Here is a 23,570-nt window from a genome sequence, read left to right as displayed (position 1 = left end):
TTCTAGAATTTCTTTGCTAATGTATTAGCCTTCAAACTTGGATTTTGAGTTACTCTCTTAGTTCAGTTCAGTCGCTCAGTCATGTCTGACTCTTTGTGACCCCAGGGACTGCAGCACGCCAGGCCTCCCTGTCCATCACCAGCTCCCAGAGTTTACTCAAATTCATGTGCATCAAGTCGGTGATGCCATCCAACCATCTCATCCTCTGTCATCCCCTTCTCCTCCCGCCTTCAATATTTCCCAGCATCAGGGTCTTTTCAAATGAGTCAGTTCTTCACATCAGGTTGCCATTAGTTCTGCTTGTATCTAATTTGTTTCATTTATTTACCTTGTGCATTTTCTACATAAATAGGATAATTGTATTTTAGTATCAAGTCTAAATATTCATGTATTTTAAAAGCTAGGTATTAATATTCAGAGAAAAAACAACTTGGAAGATACATGAAATGTGTTTTTATTTTCTGGCAGTGGACTGAGACATAAACTGAATAAAATGATCCCAATTACGACATGACATTCAGTTTTCATTGTAAAGCAAACCTAGATTGCATCAGAAAATTGGGAAAAGTTTGGGAACTGTTTCAGAGGGGAAGTGTAAACTTTATTTTAAGGGAGAGGGAGATGAGTTGGAGGGGGAAATCTCATATAAACATGAAAAGGTTGATGACTTCTGTTGTGATCCCTGAGAACATTTGAACTGAAAGAAACAGTTTACTAGATTGGATAGTTTTCAGTTGTTTTTCTTTTCAACCTCTCTTCTTATTTATTTTACAGTGGATGGAATTGAGGTTCAACACTCTGGCAAAATGCCCACACTGCAAAAAAATGTAAGTTCTGTACCACTGGAAGTACTACTGGGAAATACTTGAGAACAATTTAACAGTTCAGAATTTTCACTGAAGTCAATTTCTATTTTAAGATATAGTTCAGAATGTATGCATGATTAACATGTTTATGCTTTTCAAAACTAAAAAAGTAGACATCTTTGAACTGATTAACATATTCCATTTTGCAATTAAAATGATTGGACTTAACCTATTCTCTAAAGGGTAAATCAGTTTCTAAGAAGGTGGAAATTACAAAAACTAACTGTAACTTAGTAAGAATTTTCAAATGTTCTAATTGGTTATAATTTATTTTAAATAATCTAAAATATATATTTTTAAAGTGGGATGTAATCTAGAAGAAAGCCACATTTCGAGGAGTTAATAATTAGGTAGTTGGATGGCAACATTTTCATGATTATTTATCTCTCTTAACTGTTCAGTTTCTCTGTGTTCCTAAATGGTGTACCTAGGAGAAATAACAAAAGGCAATATAAAAATGGGAAAAAGTAGAAGATATTTTGATTAAAGACATTTTATGCCATTTGTGTTGAGAGTCCCCAAGTCACACTAAGAGTTTTTGGCATTTTAGGAGAACTAGTAGGATTAGTATACAGCTGTACTCACAGCTTTATGGTGAACATACGCAAAGTAAAATCAGCGAAAGAGAAAAGGCACATGGGGCAAAATCTGGAGGAAGCCAGGAGCAAGCTTTCAGGAGTCCTCCCCCCGTGGAGTCACATAGGACTTATTCCTCCATCAGTAAACTTAAAAAACACTTGAAATGTTTTGGAGGGCTTCCCCCTTGACTCAGCAGTAAAGAATCTGCCTGCAATGCAGGAAATGTGGGCTGTATCCCTGGGTTGGGAAGATCCCCTGAGGAGGAAATGGTAACCCACTCACCAGTATTCTTGCCTGGAAAATTCCATGGACAGAAGAGCCTGGTGGGCTGCATGCAGTCCATGAGGTCTTTTAGAGTTGGGCACGATTAAGCATACATGATGTGAAGTGTTTTTGACCAGAGAAGCTGATTAGAGACTCAATGTCCAAGGTGTAATTGGAGCTGGTCACATAGGCCCCTGTTGCATAGCACATACCACAACTCCATACTCCCAGAAGGAAAGCAGGTATTTGACATAAGCCATAGCTTACTTTCTACAAGCAGTTTAGGCCTATCAAACCACTCATCAGAAAGGGAATAGTTAGAACTTTTTTGAAATCTAAGTTCCCAGGAGTCAGCCAACTTGTCTAAGGATAGCAATCTTAGGCCAGCTGTATTAACTGTTTTCTGCACAACAAAATTTTATTTTGATAATAAAATTTCAATTCAAAAATTACTGTTTTCCACTTACATGTGTGGAAAGTAAGCAAAGGAAATTAAACTGGAATGTTTTGGTAATTCAATATTTAAAATGAAAACTATGAATTCATAGTTAAATTTTTGTGATCCTTTGAATGAAGTAAATACCGTATCTATTTTTGAGAGTGAAGTAATTCTACGAATGGTTTATAGGAGGAAAGAATTTAAAAATGTCTAAGAAGTAGAACATATGTAACAAGATATCTCCTTTTATTTGTGCTTGCTGTGATTCCAGCTAAATATAATCCTATGAGAATAACTTCTTTACAGCATATTTCTAGCTTCAAAGGAACAGATATTTCCTTTTTAATTTTTTTGTGAAATTAATCATCTGAATGTGTAACTTAGCAGACTTAGGACAAATCTGCACATGGTGAAGCAAAGTGGATAACCCCAGATAAGTGCACAGAAAATGGATACTTCAGGGACATACCAAACACACGTGTGTGTGAATATGTGTGTGAATAATCCATATTTCTGTATGTTACCTATATTTTCCCTAAAATGAAGACAATTAAATTGCATCCTCACCAGAAGGATTAAATTGTATTTAAAAAAACCTTTTAGAAGATAAAAAACAGAGACCTCTCGTGATTAGCAGATTGTGTGCTAACCACGGTGATCATTCCTTTGTATGCACATATATTAGCTGTAATCTTTACAAGTCCTGGGTAGCAGGAATTATTATCCTCATTTTATAAATGAGGAGCTGTTAGGAAGGATAATGATTTTGCTCAAGTGATTTATTTGGTTGGTTTATTATTTAGCACAATGGCAATATTTTGCTAATAAGAAAGAAGTATTGAATGCTTAGATACTCTACCACAAGACTGTGTTTTAGTGTAAGAAGAATTTGTATCTCTTTCTTAAGGAACAATTTGCCTAGAAATTCACTTGAAATAAATCAGCTTAAATGTCACTCTTAGAGGAATGTGTATAGAGTTGGAATCACATGCTGAACACGAGAGGACTTAGGACATTCATTACTTATTTGAGGAAAGATCACGTTATCACATGAACACTCACGGGTCATATCTAGATTTCTTTTCTCTTTGAATATTTTTCTTAACAAAATGATGAGTCATCTATTGAAGTAAGATTCTGAGATTTTTGTTTTTTTAAACTCAAATAGCAAATATCCTAAAATTATTTTTTGTTACAGAAATTACTAAATCATTGCTATGGAACTAGCATTATTTTTATATCTCACAAAACAAGTAGGGGAAATACCTTCCTCCAGGGCTCCAGAGACCATAAAACATTTTTGAATCTCACTGTTTCTTATTCATGCGATCCCTGAGGCTATTACAGCTAATGGTGAGGTTTCTCTCTCGATTAGGCAACTTGTGGCTAATGCTGGACAGGAGTTGTAGTCCTAGCATTCTGAAATGACAGCCTGGACCATTTTTCCAGGAAAATGTTTTAATGGGTTTACGATTAGTGACATGATGACTTAATCCATGATAATTATCAATGAATATCTTTCCTTCTACATCACTGAGGTACTTTTGTGGGAATCTCTTTCTGCCATTTTAAACGAGCAGTTTTAAACTTCTTATTCTCATAAGCTGGGGCTTCCCTGGTGCCTCAGTAGTAAAGAATCTGCCTGCTGGTGCGGGAGACATGGGTTTGATCCCTGATCAGAGATGTCCCCTGGAGAAGGAAATGGCAACTCACTTCAGTGTTCTTGCCTGGGAAATCCCAGGGATGAAGGAGCCTGGCAGGCTACAATCTGCAGGGTTGCAAAGGACTTAAAGACCTCCTAGCAACTAAACAACAACAAATTCTCTTAAATTATCATTTTACTTTTCTGGTTAGCGCTTTCTTTTATAATTATTCATGAATTCAACAGTCCTGTGCTGGGTACTGCTGCTGCTGCTGCTAAGTCGCTTCAGTCGTGTCCGACTCTGTGTGACCCCACAGACGGCAGCCCACCAGGCTCCCCCGTCCCTGGGATTCTCCAGGCAAGAACACTGGAGTGGGTTGCCATTTCCTTCTTCAATTCATGAAACTGAAAAGTGAAAGTGAAGTCGCTCAGTGGTGTCTGACTCTTAGCAGCCCCATGGACTGCAGTCTACCAGGCTCCTCCGTCCATGGGATTTTCCAGGCAAGAGCACTGGAGTGGGGTGCCACTGCCTTCTCTGGTGCTGGGTACGAGCTGCTCAAAATAAAGATATCACCTTGCCTTCAAGAGTCTTTGTCTTGTGGGTGTGTGGAAGAGAACAGACAATTACAATAAAGTTGTATGATAAAGTGCTTTGGAAGGTTATACCGAGCATGTTCTGCTCTGAAGCAATCCTAATCCAGACTGGAGGGAAAAGGAATATGAAAGGAAACTTCCAGGAAAGAGGAATATTAAAGGTGACTGGTGATGCAGTATACTAAAAGTGAAGAAAGGGAAGAATCTACAACCCAGAATACTCTACCCAGCAAGACTCTAGTTCAGATTTGACAGAGAAGACAAAAGCTCTCCAGACAAGCAAAAGTTAAGAGAACTCAGCCCTTCAAACCAGCTTTACAACAAATGCTAAAGCAACTTTTCTAGGCAGGAAACACAAGAGAAGGAAAAGACCTACAAAAAATAAACCCAAAACAATTAAGAAAATTGCATCATATATATTGATAATTACCTTAATGTAAATGGATCAAATGCACTAACCAAGGGCTTCCGCAGTGGCTCGGTGAAAAAGAATCCACCTGCGATGCAGAAGCCGTGAGACACCGGCTCGATCCCTGGGTTGGGAAGATCCCCTGGAGGAGAGCGTGAGCCCACTCCAGTATTCTTGCCTGTAGACTCTCCATGGACAGAGGATCCTGACAGGCTTCAGTCCATTGGGTCGCAAAGAGTTGGACATGACTGAAGCAACTGAGCATGCAGACACTAACCAAAAGACATAGACTGGCATACATGTGCATGTATGCACTTCCACTTACCACATCACTCTACTTAACCCCCCAAATTGTATTTAGATATTTAAAATTTTTATTTAATTGGAGGACAGTTACTTTACAATATTGTGGTGTTTTTTGCCATGCTTCATCATGAATCAGCCACAGGTATACACGTGTCCCCCCACCCTGAGCCCTGCTCACAGCTCCCTCCCCACCCCATCCCTCGGGGTGGCCCCAGAGCACCGGTTTTGGGTGCCCTGCTTCATGCATCATACTTGCACTGGCCATCTGTTTTACAAATGGTAATGTACATGTTTCAATGCTATTGGATTAATCATGTTTCCATTATGGCTTGCAATTTTAATTATCTTTTATTTTTTCTTTGGCTATTGATTGTGAAAATGGATGAATATCTTTTACTATAGTGATTATGTAACTATTATTCATTTTAATATGTTGAATTAAATAATAGAATTATATATCACTATATATGTATCTAATTATATATCAGAATTATATATCATTAACTACCATTTTATATAAAAACCTATAATCACTCTTTAAAATCCAGATGTACAGTAGAATTGTTTGGAATTTTCTGAAAAATACAAATGCCCAGGTATTGTTACTTTCTCAAAAATTTCAGATGTGATTATAATGAACAAATTAGTCAGTTTATTGAGTGCACACTTTAACAGCATCATCTTTTAGTATTTGAAATAGCTCCACTGGTATTTCATCTCCTCCACTAACTTTGTTCATAGTGATGCTTCTGAAGGCCCCCTTGACTTCACACTCCAGGATGTCTGGCTTTAGCTGAGTGATCACACCATCGTGGTTATCCGGGTCATTAAGACCTTTTTTGTACAGTTCTTCTATGTATTCTCAATCTCTTCTGTTTCTGTTAGGTCCATACTATTTCTGTCTTTTATTGACCCCTTCTTTGCATGAAATGTTCGCTTGGCATCTCTAATTTTCTTGAAGAGGTCTGTGCTGCTGCTGCTGCTGCTAAGTCGCTTCAGTCGTGTCCGACTCTGTGCGACCCCATAGATGGCAGCCCACCAGGCTCCGCCATCCCTGGGATTCTCCAGGCAAGAACACTGGAGTGGGTTGCCGTTTCCTTCTCCAATGCTTGAAAGTGAAAAGTGAAAGTGAAGTTGCTCAGTTGTGTCCGACTCTTAGTGACCCCATGGACTGCAGCCCCCAGGCTCCTCCGTCCATGGGATTTTCCAGGCAAGAGTACTGGAGTGGGGTGCCATCGCCTTCTCCGAAGAGGTCCGTAGTCTTTCCCATTCTACTGTTTTTTGTTTCTTTGCATTGCTCACTTAAGAAGGCTTTCTTATCTCTCCTTGCTCTTCTTTGGAATTCAGCATTCAGATTGGGTATATCTTTCCTTTTCTCCTTTGCGTTTCACTTCTCTTCTTTTCTCAGTTATTTGTAAGGCCTCCTCAGACAACCATCTTGCCTGTTGCATTTCTTTTTCTTGGAGTGGTCTTGATCACAGCCTCCCATACCATGTCACAAATCTCTGTCCATAGTTCATCAGGCACTCTGTCTCTCAGATCTAATCCCTTGAATCTGTTTGTCACTTCCACTGTATAATCATAAAGGATTTGATTTAGGTTATACTTGAATGGCCTAGTGGTTTTCCCTGCTTTCTTCACTTTGTCTGAATTTTGCAATCAGGAGTTCATGGACTTGCTTTTGTGACTCTATAGAGCTCCTCCACATTTGACTGCAAAGAATATAATATAATCAATCTGATTTCAGTATTGACACACAAATGAATATAAACAAAACAGGAAATATGAATATCAGTGGATTGTATTACTGTCAATACATTGGTTATAATATTGTATAAATGTGACCATTGGGGAAACTGGATAGAGAACAAATGAGATCTCTCTGCATTGGTTCTTATAACTGCTTTCGAGTCGACATTTGTCTAAAACAAAAAACATTAATTAACTCAAACAATAAGCAGGCAGATTTTTAAAAACACAGTGAAACTTCTAGAAATTAGAACTTAGAACGTGTAACTCTATGGCTGATTCATATCAATGTATGACAAAACCCACTGAAAAATAAAAATTAAAAAAATAAAATAAAATAAAATAAAAAAGAAAAAAAAAAAGAATTACAGAAGTGAAGATACAGTAGAACAAGATAAACAGCAGATGAGATTAATTTGACAGTTGAAGCTGTGGATTGGAAGATGGAATTAAGTAAATTACCTAGAATCCATCAGAGAGAAACATAAAAATAAAATTAACAGGAATATATGTAAGAACATCTGATATATTTCCAATTTAGAAGGAAAAACTAGAGAATGGAATAGAGGTATTTTGAAGAGATAATCCCTAAGGATTTTCAGAGATATGATAGATATGATCCTGTAGATTCAAAAAGCACAATGAAATCCAAGCAGAATAAACAAATGAGTTATAGTGAAATTGCAGACAACTAAGATAAATAGAAGACATTAAAAGCAGAGACAGAAAAGGCAGATTCTTTAGTATGAAAAAGATAGCAGTTCTGGCAGCAAGCCTGTCAATAAGCAATAAGGGAAGCCAAAAAGTTTAAAAATACTTCAAGTTTCTAAGAGAAATCAACTGTCAAACTGTTGTTGTAGACCTATCTAAACCATCACAGGCTAATGAGGTTTAAAAAAAAGATATTCTTAAATGCAGAACCAGCTAACCAGCCAGAACTATCTTGCCAACCCAGGGATCAAACCCGGGTCTCCCACATTGCAGGCGGATTTCTTACTAGCTGGGCCTCAGCAGCAGTAAAAACCAAAAGAGAGTGGTTACCATTCTGATACCCTCACTAAAGAAACTGATGGAAGAAGAACTTAGGGGAAATATCCTTGACGAAATTTCTGCACAAGCGTAAAGGAAGTATAAACCAAGAAATGCTGAACATTTCAGAAGGACTGAGTGTAGCATAGCAAACACAGGAACAGCGGGACTTCCCGGGAGGTCCAGTGGTTAAGAACCCCGCTGCCGGTGCAGGGGACACGGGTTTGACCCCTGATCTGGGAGCGAAATCCCGCATGAGTGAGTGAGTGAGTGAAGTCGCTTTGTCGTGTCCGACTCTTTGCGAGCCTATGGTCTGTAGCCTGCCAGGCTCCTCTGTCCATGAGATTTTCCAGGCAAGAATACTGGCGTGGGTTGCCGTTTCCTTCTCCGCATGCCGGGAGGCAGATAAGCCCGGGCGCTAACGGGACCGAGCCTGTGCTCTGGAGGCCGTGAGCCCCAGTACTGGGCGGCCGCAGGGCGCATGCTGAAGCGCACGCCCGAGAGAGTGCCTCCAGCGCGGGGGACGCCCGGCGGTGCGACGTCTGCCCCGCGCGGCCGGAGCGCGGGTCCGGCTCCTGCGGCTGCGGACCGCCTGTGCGCCGCCGCGAAGGCCCGGCGCGGCCAAAGTAAAGAAATGAAAAACACAGTAACGGGCTTCCCTGGGGGCTCAATGGTAGACAGCCCACCTGTCAGTTGCAGGAGACGTGGGTTCGATCCCTGGTCGGGGAGAATCCCACCTGCCGTGGGGCAACTAAGCCCGTGCGCTGTAAGGACTGAGGCCCGCACGCCCTGGAGCCTGCTCTGTAACAGGCCAGGCCCCCGCAGTGAGAAGCTGCGCCCTGCCGCTGGAGAGTGGCCCCCGCGTGCCACAACCGGAGAAAAACCCCACACAGCAGCAAAGACCCAGAGCAGCCAAAGTCAATAAACAATAAAATAAAAAATAAACAAATAAGGAAATTTTTGTATTTAATAAATTTAATTTACTATAAATTTTAATAAATTTATTAATTTAATAAATTTAAGAAAACAATAACAGTAATACTGTGTCAATGCTAACAAATTTAGAGAAATAAAAATAGAACTGAACTGACATATCGAAGAACAAAAACACATAACGTGGGAGTGGAGTATTTGGAGTTAAAGCTTTCTAAGATCCTTGCATTTGTTGGGAAGATAGATTTTACAATGATTTTAGTTTTTAAAAGGTATGCATGTTAAAATTTAAGTTCCACTGCTAATTCAATAGAAATATACATCATTAAAATTCAAAAGAGAGGTAGCAAATGAAATAAGAGCATCAGAGTCAATCCAAAAGAAATCTAGAAAAGGGGATGGGAGGGCAAAGAAAACAGAGAGTAGAAAGCCAAAATAAGAAATAATCAATGTGTATTAGTTGTCAGAATATATATTAACTTAATAAAATGTGTGAGAGATTATCAGACTAGATTTAAGCGCATCTATATGCAATTTGAAGAAGAAACACATAAAATATGAGAACATAGAGTAAATGTAAAAGGTGAAACCGTGAAACACTCACCAAAAGGAAAGGAATAGGAGGCAACGCTCCCCAACAGTAAAAGAGAAGTAGTGATACCAGGTGAAATAGCAGAGACTGCTGCTCTTTTCTGCCTCGCAGTGGAACTGTCCGTCTTAATGGCCGCTCAGCTAGAGACTGCACTTCCTAACCTCCCTTGCAGATAGCTGTGAGCATGTGCTTATGTTGAGGACCATGGAATATGAACAAACGTGGTGAACACATCTTCCCGGTCCTCTGTTTAAAGACAAAAACCGCTGTCCTGCCTTTTTCTCCCTTCTTCCAGTTGCTTGGAGAAGGCAACCGCAGCAGGACGTTCGTTACCATATTGAGTCAGTGGCAGTCATGGAACAGAACTGTTTACCAGCCCTTGGGTGTCCATTTACCTTTGAATTCTTATGTGCAAGAGAAATAAAGCTACTGTTTTATAGATTTCTCTGTTATAGCATTTTAGCATATACCTTAATTATCTCATATGCTTTAGGATATTATTATCATTATGGTCACTTCATAGGAAATATAAACTTGTGTGCAAGAAGTAATCTAACTTTGATACATGTAAAATAAAAATGAATAATTATAAGAACTATGCTCTTGACAAGCAACATAAATGCTGTCAACTAAAAATAAAAGCACAATGTCAGAGTTGGGAGTTAAGTTTTATCGGGAATAGAAACTGCTCCGAGAGGGAGGGAGGAAGGTCAGTATATGCGTGATTTTGGTAAAAGGGGAGTACATGCAATCAAGGATCGATTTTTGCAGAAGGTTGCTGCTGGTCTTATGAAGTCATTAGGTGCTACTGGTGACTCTTACTACCCCTGGTAGACATAAGAGGAGTAGACATTAGTGCTTTTCTAGAAATGAGGAGCTGCAAGAATTGGGCCCATAAAATCTTCTCCTGAAAATATCATATCTGAAGACCTGGTCTGCCAGATTTTCTCAGAGAACGAAGTGTCTTATTCGTGAACTCCACCCTGAACTCTTTTCAGGGAGTGTTGAAGGTCAGTAAGCTGCAGTGGCTTGTGATTTAACCCTTGTAGAGGTAGCTGGCAAGTGCCAATTTGTAGCTGGCGATGCCAAAAGCAAAATTGTAATACCTTTAGAAGAAAAAGATAGAAAAATATTTTTATGACAGAAGTAGAAAAGAATTTCCTAAAAAAGTACAAACCTTAAAGGAAAAGATTGGTAGTTTTGACTATACTGGAAGTACTTCATATTACATTGGTATCACTAGTAAATACTCATATCAAAATGCATTATTAAAGATGAATTTGTAAAAACAGACCATAAGAAGATATGTATGGGGGCTTTCCTGGCAGTGCAGTGGCTAAGACTTTGCCTTCCAGTGCAGGGGCTGTGGGTTCAATCACAGATCAGGGAGCTAAGACCTCACGTGTCTCGTGGCCAAAACACCAAAACGCAAAACAGAAGCACTATTGTAACAGATTCAATTTAAAAATAGTTCATATAAAGGTGCTTTAAAAAAAGAGATATATGTGGATATATAGCTGCATGGAATAGTATGCAGACTATATAAATATCATCTATGAATTATCTAAATACAGCCCAAGACAAAGACGCGACAGGTATGAACAAGCAATTAATAGAAAAAATCAGTAGTCAACTTGCATATGAGAAGTTGTCCGCCCTCACTACAAATTAGTTATATATTAATACATAATAAATCCACAATGAAATACCTTTCACACTCATGAAATTCTCAAACCTGAGAACATTACCAAGTGTTGAAGTGTTAATGAGGAGATAGGTAGAACAATATAAGTTCTCATATAGTGTTGGTGGAGATATAAATTTGGCATTTGTTAAAACTAAAGATATGTCTACAGTACAACCCAGCAATTCTATTCTTAGGTATATGTTTGATAAATTCCTGCATATTTACATAAAGAAACACTTAGAGTGTATTTGAAACAGTCTTGTTATAATAGCAAAAAAATTTTTTTCAAAAGTCCCTGACTGTCCATCAACAAGAAGAATGAGCAAGTTGTTTGTGTGTGTGTGTGTGTGTGTGTGTGTGTGTGTGTGTGTGTGTAATGGAAGATAGTTGTGAAAATGAATGAAGTAAATTTCTGCATGTGAATATGGAAAAGTCATGTAGAGTATCAAGGGGAAAAAAAACAAGTCACAGAAGCATACAGTTTAACACATGTTTGTGTAAAAAGTTTTAACACTTGCAAAACAATATTATGTGTTACATACAGATACCACATTTGTATTAAATGTATAGAGATTTTATTATCCATGCAATAGGTGTTTTTGGTCATTGCCTTTCCTTGTGATAAGATAGCACTTGGGTTGTAAAGTAGTGGTAAATTATTTCTTTCCTATGAAGATTTTCCAGAGGTAGAGGCTTTATGTTGAGTGATGAAAAATGAGCACGGGTTTTCTAAGTATTAGAAAACTAACGTGTGTTTTTAAACACAAAAGTGTGTTCCTTTGGCTCGTAGAAAAGCTGCTACAGTATTCACTTAGAAACTTTTGACTTAATTTAGTTGCCTTCTAACTAATGGTAGATTGGGCTTCCCTTGTGGCTCAACTGGTAAAGAATCCGCCCTCAATGTGGGAGATCTGGGTTCAATCCCTGGGTTGGGAAGATCCCCTGGAGAAGGGAAAGGCTACCCACTGCAGTATTCTGGCCGGGAGAATTCCATGGACTGTATAGTCCATGGGGTCACAAAGAGTCACATAACTGAGCGACTTTCACTTTCACTTCCATTGTACATTAGACCGCCAGAGGCAGATACATAGGTAAATGAGAAATGATGGCCAGCTGTGAGGTATAACACAGGAGAAATCACCAAATGCACACATGGTTATTAAAAGTAGTCAAAGGTTAAATATAACATACAGGCAGTGAATAATAGACTCCCTATTAACTCCAGATAATAGGCTGTATACTACCGCAATTAATGATAACCACCCCCCACCCCCAGATCATCCAAATGTTTCTGTTTTGGTTCAAGTATGCTGGACTTTTTATGATACACATTTGCAACAATATTCATCAATTTTTAAAAATATTTGGGACTTAAAGGAAGTTACTTTTCTGTTATGCAAAAGTAACCTTTATCAAATAGCACACTCCTAAATTATGCCTAGTAAGTGATGCATTTCTATATTTCATTTATTCAATAGACATTCTATGAGTAATTTACCACATGGTAGGTATAATGTTGACACTGGCTGTACACAGACAAATCAGATAATTTTATATATATATATAGGGCTGTCTGCTGCCACTCTGCTTAACCTATTCACTGAGGACAAAATGAGAAATGCTGAGCTGGATGAGTTACAAGCTGGAATCAAGATAGGTGGGAGAAACATCAACAACCTCAGATATGAGGATGATACCACTCTAATGGCAGAAAGCGAAGAGGAACTAAAGAGCCTCTTGATGAGGGTGAAGGAGGAGCGTGAAAGAGCCAGATTAAAACTAGATATTAAAAAAACTAAGATCATGGCATTTGGCTGCATTACTTCATGGCAAATAGAAGGGGGAAAGGTGGAAATAATAACAGAGTTTCTCCTGTTGGGCTTTAAAATCATTGCAGATGGTGACTGCAGTCATGAAATCAGAAGACAATTGCTTCTTGGCAGGAAAGCTCTGACAAACCTAGACAGTGTGCTGAAAAGCAGAGACATTACTCTGCCGACAAAGGTTCGTATAATCAAGGCTATAGTCTTCCCAGTGGCCTTGTGTGGTTGTGAGAGCTGGACCATAAAGAAGGCAGAGAGCCAAAGAATTGCTGCCTTCCAACTGTGGTGCTGGAGAAGACTCTTGAGAATCCCTTGGACAGCAAGGAGATCAAACAAGTCAATTTCAAAAGAAATCAACCCTGAATACTCATTGGAAGGACTGATGCTGAAGCTGAAACTCCAGTATTTTGGTCACCTGATGCAAACAGTCAATTTACTGGAAAAGTTCCTGATGTTGGGAAAGATTGAGGGCAGAAGGAGAAGAGGGCATCAGAAGATGAGACGGCTGGATGGCATCACTGATGCAATGGACATGAACTTGGGCAAACTTCGGGAGCTGGTGAAGGACAGGGAAGCCTGGTGTGTTGCAGTCCGTGGGGCCCCAAAGAGTCGGACACAACAGGGCAACCGAACAACAGTATCACCCACTAACACAGTATGTGATATGTGATATGTGTTAATGTATGTTTGTTTAGGAAAGGAAAAAGTACTAGTTTGGCTTTTTGACCTTTGCTATACTTTTACTATTCTGAAATTTTTTAAAAAATTAGAAGTAGAGAGAACTGAAAACTATTATTTAGAATTTCAGTTGAGAGATATATTTTATGAGTTTCCCATAGGCTTCTTGCATATGTATTTAAGATTTTTAAAAGTTTAATATCTTTAATTTTGTAATCCTAACAATGCAAAAAATTAGTATTGTTAAAATGGCCATACTACCCAAAGCAATATACAGATTTAAAGAGATCCCTATCAAATTATCCATGACCTTTTTCACAGAACTGGAACAAATAATTCCCATGTTCATATGGAATCATAAAGGACCCAGAATTGCCAAAGCAATCCTAAAGAAAAGGAGCAAAGCTGAAGGCATAATACTCCCAGACTTCAGACTACACTACAAAATTACAGTAATCAAAACAGCATGGTATTGACACAAAAACATATATGGATCAATGAAACAGAATAGAGAGCCCAAAATAAATCCACACACCTATGGTCAATTCATCTTTGACAAAGGAGGCGAGAATATACAATAGGAAAAACCAGTCTCTCCAGCAAGGGGTGTTGGGAAAGTTGAACAGCTCCATCTCTAATGAAATTAGAAGCATTGTCTTACCATATGCAGAAATAACCTCAAAATTAAAAACATTAGACATGACACCATATAACTCCTAGAAGAGAACATAGGCAAAACATCCTCCAGTATAAATTGTACCAATATTTTCTTAGGTGAGTCTCCCAAGACAATGAAAATAAGAGCAAAAATAAACAAATGGGACTAATGAAACTTATAAGCTTTTGTACAGCAAATAAACAAACAAACAAAAAAAACCATGAAGAAAATGGTAAGAAAACTAGTGGCTGGGAGAAAATACTTGCAAATGATGTGACTGACAAGAGCTAAATTTTCCAAAATATAGAAACAACAGCAACAAAACAAACAACCCAACTGAAAAATGGGCAAAAGACCTAAACAGGCATTTTCCAAAGACATACAAATGGCCAAAAAGCACATTATAAGATGTTCAGCGTGGCTGATTATTAGATAAATGCAAACACTATAGTGAGGTACCACCTCACACTGGTCAGAATGGAAATCACTAAAAATTCTGCAAGTAACAAACGCTGGAGAGGAGTGGAGGAAAGCGAACCCACCTACACTGTTGCTGGGAGGGTAAGTTGGTTGCCATAGTGGTGGGATAGGGGAGAAATAGATTGGGAGTTTGGGGTCAGCATATGCAAACTAGTATTTATAGAATGGATAAACAATAAGGCCCAACTATGTAGCACAGGGAACTATATTCAATATCCTGTGATAAACCATAATGGAAAAGAATGCAAAGAAGAATTCATATTTATATTGAAGAATTTATATGTGTATACACACACACACACACACACACACACACATATGTGTAAAATTGAGTCACTTTGCTGGACAGCAGAAATTTTTTAAAAAAGACTGTAAATCACCTCTACTTTCATTTTTTAAAAAGCACAATGATTTTAGATGTTGCATGTGAAAGTAACTCAGTCATGTCCGACTCTTTGCATCCCCATGAACTATACAGTCCATGAAATTCTCCAGCCAGAATACTGAAGTGGGTAGCCTTTCCCTTTTCCAGTGAATATTTCCAACCCAGGGATCAAACCCAGGTCTCCCACATTGCAGCTGGATTCTTTACCAGCTGAGCCACCAGGGAAGCTTGGCTGGCATCATTTACAAGAAGAAAAATGCTAAGTGTCCAATAGTAGGGAATTCGTTATGTTATATTCATCTTTCAGAATTGTAGTTTGAGAATACTTAATGATGTAGAAAAACACTTATGCTAAATTACTAAGTTAGAAAAGCTGGCTGTAGAAAAATAGGCCAAAATGTTCAGTGGTATTCATGGTAGTGGAATTATAGGTAATTTTCCTTTTTATTCTTTATTCTTATTTTCAAATTTTCTACACTAAACATATACCAACAGTTATAAATGTAGGAGAATCAAATGCTATTTTTAAGATAGCACCTATTTTCCATTCTGAAATAGAGTTTTTTGGAAATAAAACTTTATCTTGGAAAATCATCATTAACTATTGTGGGTTTTTGTGGATGTTGTCAATGACCAAGACTTGAATTTTGTTTAAAGCCACAATGATTCACATACAAACTAATTATGATTTAGATAACTCATTAAAAATATCACTTTTTTATTATTTTTATTTTGGTTGCGCTGGGTCTTTGTTGTGGCCTGCAAGCTCTTTGTTGTGGTACATGGGCTTTCTCTAGTTCCAGTGGGTAGGCGTCTCTTGTTGCAGTTTGCAGGCTTCTCTAGTTCTGGCTCGAGGGCTTAATTGCCCTGCGGTATGTGGGTTCTTAGTTCCCTGACCAGGGATTGAACCCACGTCCCCTGCATTGAAAGGTGAATTCTAAACCAACAGACCACCAGGAATGTCCCCCAAAATATCATTCTTATTATGCACGTTCTTGTCTCTCAAGTTGAAGAAAAAGATGGAAGTATATGTGTTACCAAAGCCATGGATTAGTACTCACAAAGATGATATGGAGAGCCTTCATGTAAATACTTAATATTCTTTTTTGTTCTCATGAATTTACAGTTCTTCAGTGGGTAGTGCACTTCCTCGAAGACGCTGCTGTGTATATATTACCATTGGAATGATATGTATTTTCATTGGAATTGGACTAACTGTGAGTATTACTCTGTTCATTGTTAGAATTCTTTCCTCTTAACTTGATCAGTAGTAAATGGTGAGGTTTGGAACAACTTTCATTGATCCCTAAAGAATCTGCCTCCCTGACATACCACGCCAGAAGCTTCTGAAAAATTTTGAGCAATCTGAAGGCAATCCATGGGCTTTTTCTCAGTGGAATTTGCTCATCCAGGTGAAATCATGTCTTGAACTTTATCATCCATTTAACAAAAAGCCCATTTGTTTTTATTTAGTGCCAAAACCAGTTTTGCCATGGCCAGAGCTGAAGCAATACTCATTTAGCTACGATGGTCTAAAAAAAAATTTTTCTTTTAAAAATAAATAAATAAAATTTAAAAAATTCTTCTTTTAATTCAAGTCAAACAAAGATTTATTATCAATATGGGAATGGCATCAGGGTTATAGATTAAATTCCTTTATAAAAGTTTTAATGGAATTTTTATTTCATAAAATTTATAGTTAACATAACCTGCTATGTCATTTTATGAAATTTTGCTCTGTCAGTGTTAGTCAACAAATGCAGCAAGTCATATTTTGTCATCTGGGGAATATGTTTCATAAAAATCACCAAAAAAACCAACACAAATTCTCAGTTTCTAACCTTTTATTTTTATATTGCTTTTTATTTTAGGTTGGCACCCAAGATTTTGCAAGACGATTTCATGCAACCTATGTTTCTTGGGCAATTGCTTATCTGTTAGGTTTGGTCTGCCTTATCCGAGCTTGTTACTGGGGAGCCATAAGAGTGAGTTATCCAGAACATAGTTTTGCATAAGCTTATTTATGACTTTGTGATGAGGTTGAGGGTATCTAGCAGTTCTTGATAAGCTACTCTGGACATCTTTAAATCATTTACCTAATGGATTTAATTTTCATTTACGTATGAAAATGGGAGCCTTATATGAACAAACGTTTATTGTACTACATTATAGGCAAATAAGTTTGTTTTGCTGCTAAGTTTTCAAGCTCCAAATAATAAATCTTGGTCTTCATGTTCTTTTACATCTCTTAAAGATATTTTTTATTTGTTCCCAAACATTACACATAACACCACCCTTTCATTATTTTTAAATCAATTATTCTATTACTTGGTGGTCTGTGAGTATTCCCAAGAAGTGTTTATAAATATTGCTGTAATAGCTTCACATTTATACTCACTTTTTAATTAAACAGTGTCACAATTGCTTGCTTTAAAATCTAAGCAATATGCATTTTGCTTGAACTGCTTATAGTAACTTTAACCTAAGATCATAGTGACATTGTTCAGGAAAAAAATGTTTAGTGTACCTTCAAAGACTTGACATTCTTGTCAGATAAAGACCATTTCTAGACACTGTATGCTTGTTTTATGTTGTTTGTAGAAATAAATAATATTTTGGTAGTAATTTAAAATATAAGAATAAAAATATTTATTTGTCCACCGTTGGAGATATGTTGGATAAATGTTTGTTCTCAAAGATCACAGGACTTTTGCCTTTCATTTTTGTCATTGTTTAAAAATGTACTAATTATAAAAGTTTTGGCTTAGATTTATGAAATTTAATATTAACCAGCTCTATGTATTCCTTTATGGATTGAAGCAAGTGTTTCACATAACATGTTTCATAATATTTAACTGTTTACAAAAATGTGTCTATATTAGGTTGTCCTCCTCTTCATTAGATCCTGGTTAATTTTTCTTCTTGGGGCGCGTGTGTGTGTTTTAGTCGCTCAGTCGTGTCTGACTTTTTGCAACCCTGTGGACTGTAGCCTGCCAGGCTCCTCTGTCCATGGAGTTCTTCAGGCAGGAATACTGGAGTGGGTTGCCATGCCCTTAATTTATGGAATACTTGGGGCTTCCCAGGTGGCACAGTGATAAAGAATCTGCTCGCCAATGCAGGAGATGCAAGAGACTTGGGTTCGATCCCTGGGTCGAGAAGATTCCCTGGAGGAGGAAATGGCAGCCCACTCCAGTATTCTTGCTTGGAAAATTCCATGGACAGAGGAGCCTGGAGGGCTACAGTCCATGGGGTCGTAAAGAGTCGGACCCAACTGAGCACACACACATGGAATACTAAAATGTGAAGGAAACCTGTGACATTTTACACTGGCTAAAATATTAAAATTAGATGTAGTTACTTTTGTCATCCTTCTCAAAGATAGCTGGTCAAATGATTGCTAAATTTATTCCAAATACAGATCAAAGACAAAAAGCAATGTAGTTTTCTAGGAATTCACTAGAATTTAGAGAATCACCTCTTGCACTGCCCATCTTTATAGTTTCAAAAAGAAATTACTTAGCTGAAAGGTAAAGCTTTTGAAGTAGTACTGAATAGAATTAGATAATGAGGTGATCTGAGTAAATCAATTGGCTGTTCCAGGGATAAGAATAATATTTTTAATTATATTCCTGATTAGTATAACAATGTACTCATCAGAGAGTTTGGGGCAAAATGCTCATAAACTTCAAGGAGTAAATGATTAATGTATAAATGCACTAGCTCAGGATTATATGTATCTTTGAAAATACACTAATAAAGACTATTGTTCAAAAATTACCTTGTTCTATTCCATTAAAAAAAAAAAAGAGGTCTTTGCAAAGTTGCCTTGAGATCTTACTCTAAAGTTGTCATGTTCAAGAATGCATATGATGTTCCTTTATATGGTATTCACTTACATTTTTTCCAGTATTTTTGTGCTTTATTTTAAATATTTAAACATAAAGATTTTTAATTCATTTGTAATATACTTGATCCTAGGTATGAAATAATCTATTTTTTCTCAATGGTTGACTAGTTAGTAGCAGCATTGTATACTGAATAATACATTCCTTCCCCATTAACTTTAAACCACATTAAATTATATCCTATATGATCATATTTCTTTTGGAATATAACTCCATGATAAAAAGAAACTTGGTCTTATTTGTTGCTTTATTTCCAGAATTTAGAACAATGCCTAGTGTGTATGTGTTCAATAGATGCTTGTTGCACAAGTGAATAAATGATTGGATGAATTGGTATGTTAAATTCTTATATACTATGTATAGGTAAATATTTGTATAGACTTGTGCTAAGGAAAGACTTTCCAAGTAGAACCTCAAAGCAGTTATTAATAAGAAATTCAACATCCATTTGTGATTAAAAAAAAAAAAACTCTGAATAATGTGGGTGAAGAGGAAACATACCTCAACATAAGAAAAGTCATATATGACAAGCCTACAGCAATATACTCAACAGTGAAAAGCTGAGAGCCTTTCCTCACAGATGAGGAAAAAGACAAGGTGTCCACTCTTGCCACTTTAATTCCACATGGTATTGGAGGTCCTAGCTATGGCAGTCGGGGCTTCCGCCACCAGGTGGTGCTAGTGGTAAAGAATCCGCTTGCCAATTCGAAAAACGCAGGCCAGGTGGATTTGCTCCCAGGGCACGGAAGAGCACCTGGAGTAGGAAATGGCAACCCGCTCCAGTATTCTGGAACATCCCATGGACAGAAGACCCTGGTAGGCTACAGTCCATGGAGTTGCAATGAATTGGATGCGACGGGGCGCGCGCGCGCGAACACACACACACACACACACACACACACACACACACACACACACGGCGCGCGCGCGCGAACACACACACACACACACACACACACACACACACACACAGTAATTAGATAAGGAAGAGAAATAAAAGGAGTCCAAACTGGAAAGGAAGAAGCAAAACCGTCACTGTTTACCAATTATATGATACTATATATATAAATACAGAAAATACCAAAGACACCACCAAAAAACTACTAAAACTAATAAATGAACTCAGTACATTGCAGGACAAAAGATTAATATATAGAAATCTGTTGAATTGTATACACTATCAGAAAGAAAACCCCATTTTTGCAATGGATCATTTGTATTGTATCAAAAAGAATAAAATACCTAGGACTAAATCTAATCAATCTTTTACAAGAGGTGACAGACTTATACTCATTAAACTACGACATTAATGACAGAAATTGAAGACCACACAAACAAAGGAAAAGATATGCCATTCTCATGTATTGGAAGAATTAATACTGCTAAAATAAGATTCAATGTAATCCCTATCAAAGCATCAATGGCATTTTTTCACAGAACTAAGACAAATAATTCTAAAATTTTACAGAAACACAAAAGACCTTGAATAGCCAAAATAATGTGTGAGAAAAATTTACACAACTGGAGATATACTCCCCAATTTCAAACTATACTACAAAGCTGCTGTAATCAAAACAGTATGATGCTGGCAAAAAAACAAACATATTATCAATGGAATCAAGAATCAAGAGCCAGAAATAAATCCACACATACATGGTCAGTTAATCTACAACAAGGAAGGCAAGAACATACAATGGGTAAAGGCAACCTCTTCAATAAATGGTGAACAGTTAGATGTAAAAGAATCAAACTGGACTACTTTCTCATACCACATAAAGAAATAAACTCAAAATGGATTAAAGACTTAAATGTAAGTCCTGAAACCATAAAACTCCTAGAAGAAACATAGGCAGTATGTTCTTTGAGTTGAGTCTTACCAATATTTTTATGGATATATCTCATCAGGCAAGGGAAACAAAGTCAAAAGTGAACAAATGGGACCACATCAAGCTAAAGCTTTTTCTCAGCAAAGGAAACTATCAACAGAACAAAAGGCAACCTACTGAATGGGAGATCTTTGCAAACAAACATCTGATACTGGGTTAATATCCAAAACATACAAAAAACTCATACTACTCAACATCAAAAAAAATTAAAAAGTGGGCTGAGGACCTGAATAGACATTTTTCAAAGAAGACATATAAATTGTCAACAGACACATGAGGAGATGCTCAGTATTGCTAATATCAGGGAAATGCAAACCAGAACTACAAGATACCAACTCACAGAATATTTATTATAAAAAGATAATAACAAGTATTGGTGAGGATGTGAATCATAGGGAATTACTGATCACTGTTGGTGTGAATGCAAATAGGTACAGATACATGGAACACAGTATTTAGGTTCCTCAAAAAACTAAAAATAGAGCTACCATCAGTTCAGTTCAGTTCAGTCGCTCAGTCGTGTCCGACACTCTTCAACCCCATTAACAGCAACATGCCAGGCCTCCCTGTCCATCACCAACTCTCGGAGTCCACCCAAACTCATGTCCATTGAGTCGGTGATGCCATCCAACCATCTCATCCTCTGTCGCCCCCTTCTCCTCCTGCCTTCAATCTTTCCCATCATCAGGGTCTTTTCAAATGAATCAGCTCTTCGAATCAGGTGGAGAAAGTATTGGAGTTTCAGCTTCAACATCAGTCTTTCCAATGAACACCCAGGACTGATCTCCTTTAGGATGGACTGGTTGGATCTCCTTGCAGTCCAAGGGACTCTCAAGGGTCTTCTCCAACACCACAGTTCAAAAGCATCAATTCTTCAGTGCTCAGCTTTCTTTATAGTCCAACTCTCACATCCATATATGACTCCTGGAAAGACCATAGCCTTGACTAGATGGATCTCTGTTCACAAAATAATGTCTCTGCTTTTTAATATGCTAAAGCCATTCAAAAAAGAATACATCATCTTTTAAAAATTTGCTTTCAAAGGCTATATATTAAAAACTATATGAAAAAAATTTAACCTACCATAACAAAAGTAAAATAAAGCAGAAATATTGGAATATTCCTGCAGTTTTGAAGATATGGGAAAATACACACATCCTTCGACCTAGCAATTCCGTCTCTTAAGAATTTATCCTAAAGGTGTTATGGATAAAATGTTAAATGTGTATGTACAACAATGTTTATCACATCTTTATTTATAATGGGGGTTAAAAAGAAGAAAATGTCTAAAAATTCAATCATGTGGACTAGGTGAAATAAATTAGGGTTTCCCAGGTGGCTCAGTGGTAAAGAATCTGCCTGCCAATGCAGGAGACCCCAGTTCAATCTCTGGGGCAGGAAGATTCCCTAGAGGAGGAAATGACAACCCACTGTAGCATTCTTGCCTGGGAAATCCCACGGACAGCGGAGACTAGTGGGCTACAGTCCACCGGGTTGTACAGAGATGAATATGACTTAGTAACTGAGCATGCACAGGTGGAATAATTTATGGTGTCTCTACACAGTAAAATAACAGGCAGCAATTAAATTTTTCATCTGTCCAATTGGAATAGTTTACAAAATATTGTGAGACAAAATCAGGTCACAATATGTAGAGTATAATTCATTTCTTAAAAATAATTTTACATATTATGTGTTGAAGAGACTAAGGATAATTAAACACTAAATGTAAGAATTCGTTTTCTGTGCTTGACAAAAGATAACTGATTTTTACTTTATTTCCGTACTAAATTAATAGTCGGAAAGTCATAAGTTTCCTTTTGATAAACAGATAAGAATGCTAAGTGATGAGTGCATCAATATTTGTTACATTGTCATTTAGATTCTTAGAGAGTTAAATTTATTAAAATCCAAGCCAATGGATTTCATTCCTAAAACCTTAAGTTTAAAATTAACACATTATGTATTCAAGCTTAGTCTTGTATGAATTATCATGTATGTTTCATTAACTCCATCCAAGTTTATGACACCTTATACTAGTGTTAATTAAAATAGAACGTGTCTTCCGGTGACGAGTACAGAAGTGGGACACAAAGTGCTGGGAAAACATGATTGCAAAGAATATAGCCACGTCAGAAAAGGAAGGATTTACTTGTCCCCTGTGCACCAAAGTAGCAAAAAAAAAAATGGGCCTTATTTCTTATTAAAGAGGGAAAAGATGGAACCATGATCAGGTGTTTTTGAGCAAGTCATTTGTGAGTATACATGTGTCAATGTGGAAGAAAAGAAAGAATTCTAATGATATGTGGCAAGTACGGTACTAGCTTCACAACACGTGCTGTTTAATATTCACAGGAAACCTAAGAAGCAAGGATTCTTGTTTCTCCTTTGCCAGAGGAAATTGAGGTGCCATTCCCATAGATCTGAAAAAGATTTTGTGTAGAACATGCAACTGCAGACAACAAGCACTCCCCGTTAATTCTGATGTTGGTTTTTCCTGGATCATACTCTGAGAAACATACTCTGTACTAAACCATGCTGAAAATGCACACAGCACATGTTCAGGTGCACCTTCTCTGGCATTCACATTTTCATATATAGAAAAAACCTTGATTGGCTGTGAGTAGCAACTCATACACAACTCATTTCTTTTCCTTAGCTTTTAT

General features: G+C 37.5%; 1 protein-coding gene across 1 annotated transcript in view; it reads left to right on the top strand.

Moving 5' to 3' along the window:
* PIP4P2 (phosphatidylinositol-4,5-bisphosphate 4-phosphatase 2) overlaps positions 1-19,191 on the top strand; it is a 64,911-nt gene extending 45,720 nt beyond the window's left edge. The window contains exons 5-7 of the mRNA XM_065902838.1: positions 775-827; positions 16,240-16,330; positions 16,985-19,191. Of these exons, the coding sequence (XP_065758910.1) occupies positions 775-827; positions 16,240-16,330; positions 16,985-17,128 (288 nt within the window). The 3' untranslated portion in view covers positions 17,129-19,191. The remainder of the gene's footprint in view (positions 1-774; positions 828-16,239; positions 16,331-16,984) is intronic.
* Positions 19,192-23,570: the final 4,379 nt, after the last annotated feature.

The sequence above is a fragment of the Muntiacus reevesi genome, chromosome 12 (genome assembly GCF_963930625.1).
Source record: "Muntiacus reevesi chromosome 12, mMunRee1.1, whole genome shotgun sequence".
NCBI lineage: Eukaryota > Metazoa > Chordata > Mammalia > Artiodactyla > Cervidae > Muntiacus > Muntiacus reevesi.
Note: the sequence above shows the minus strand (reverse complement) of the source record. Positions and strands in the feature narration are given on the sequence as shown.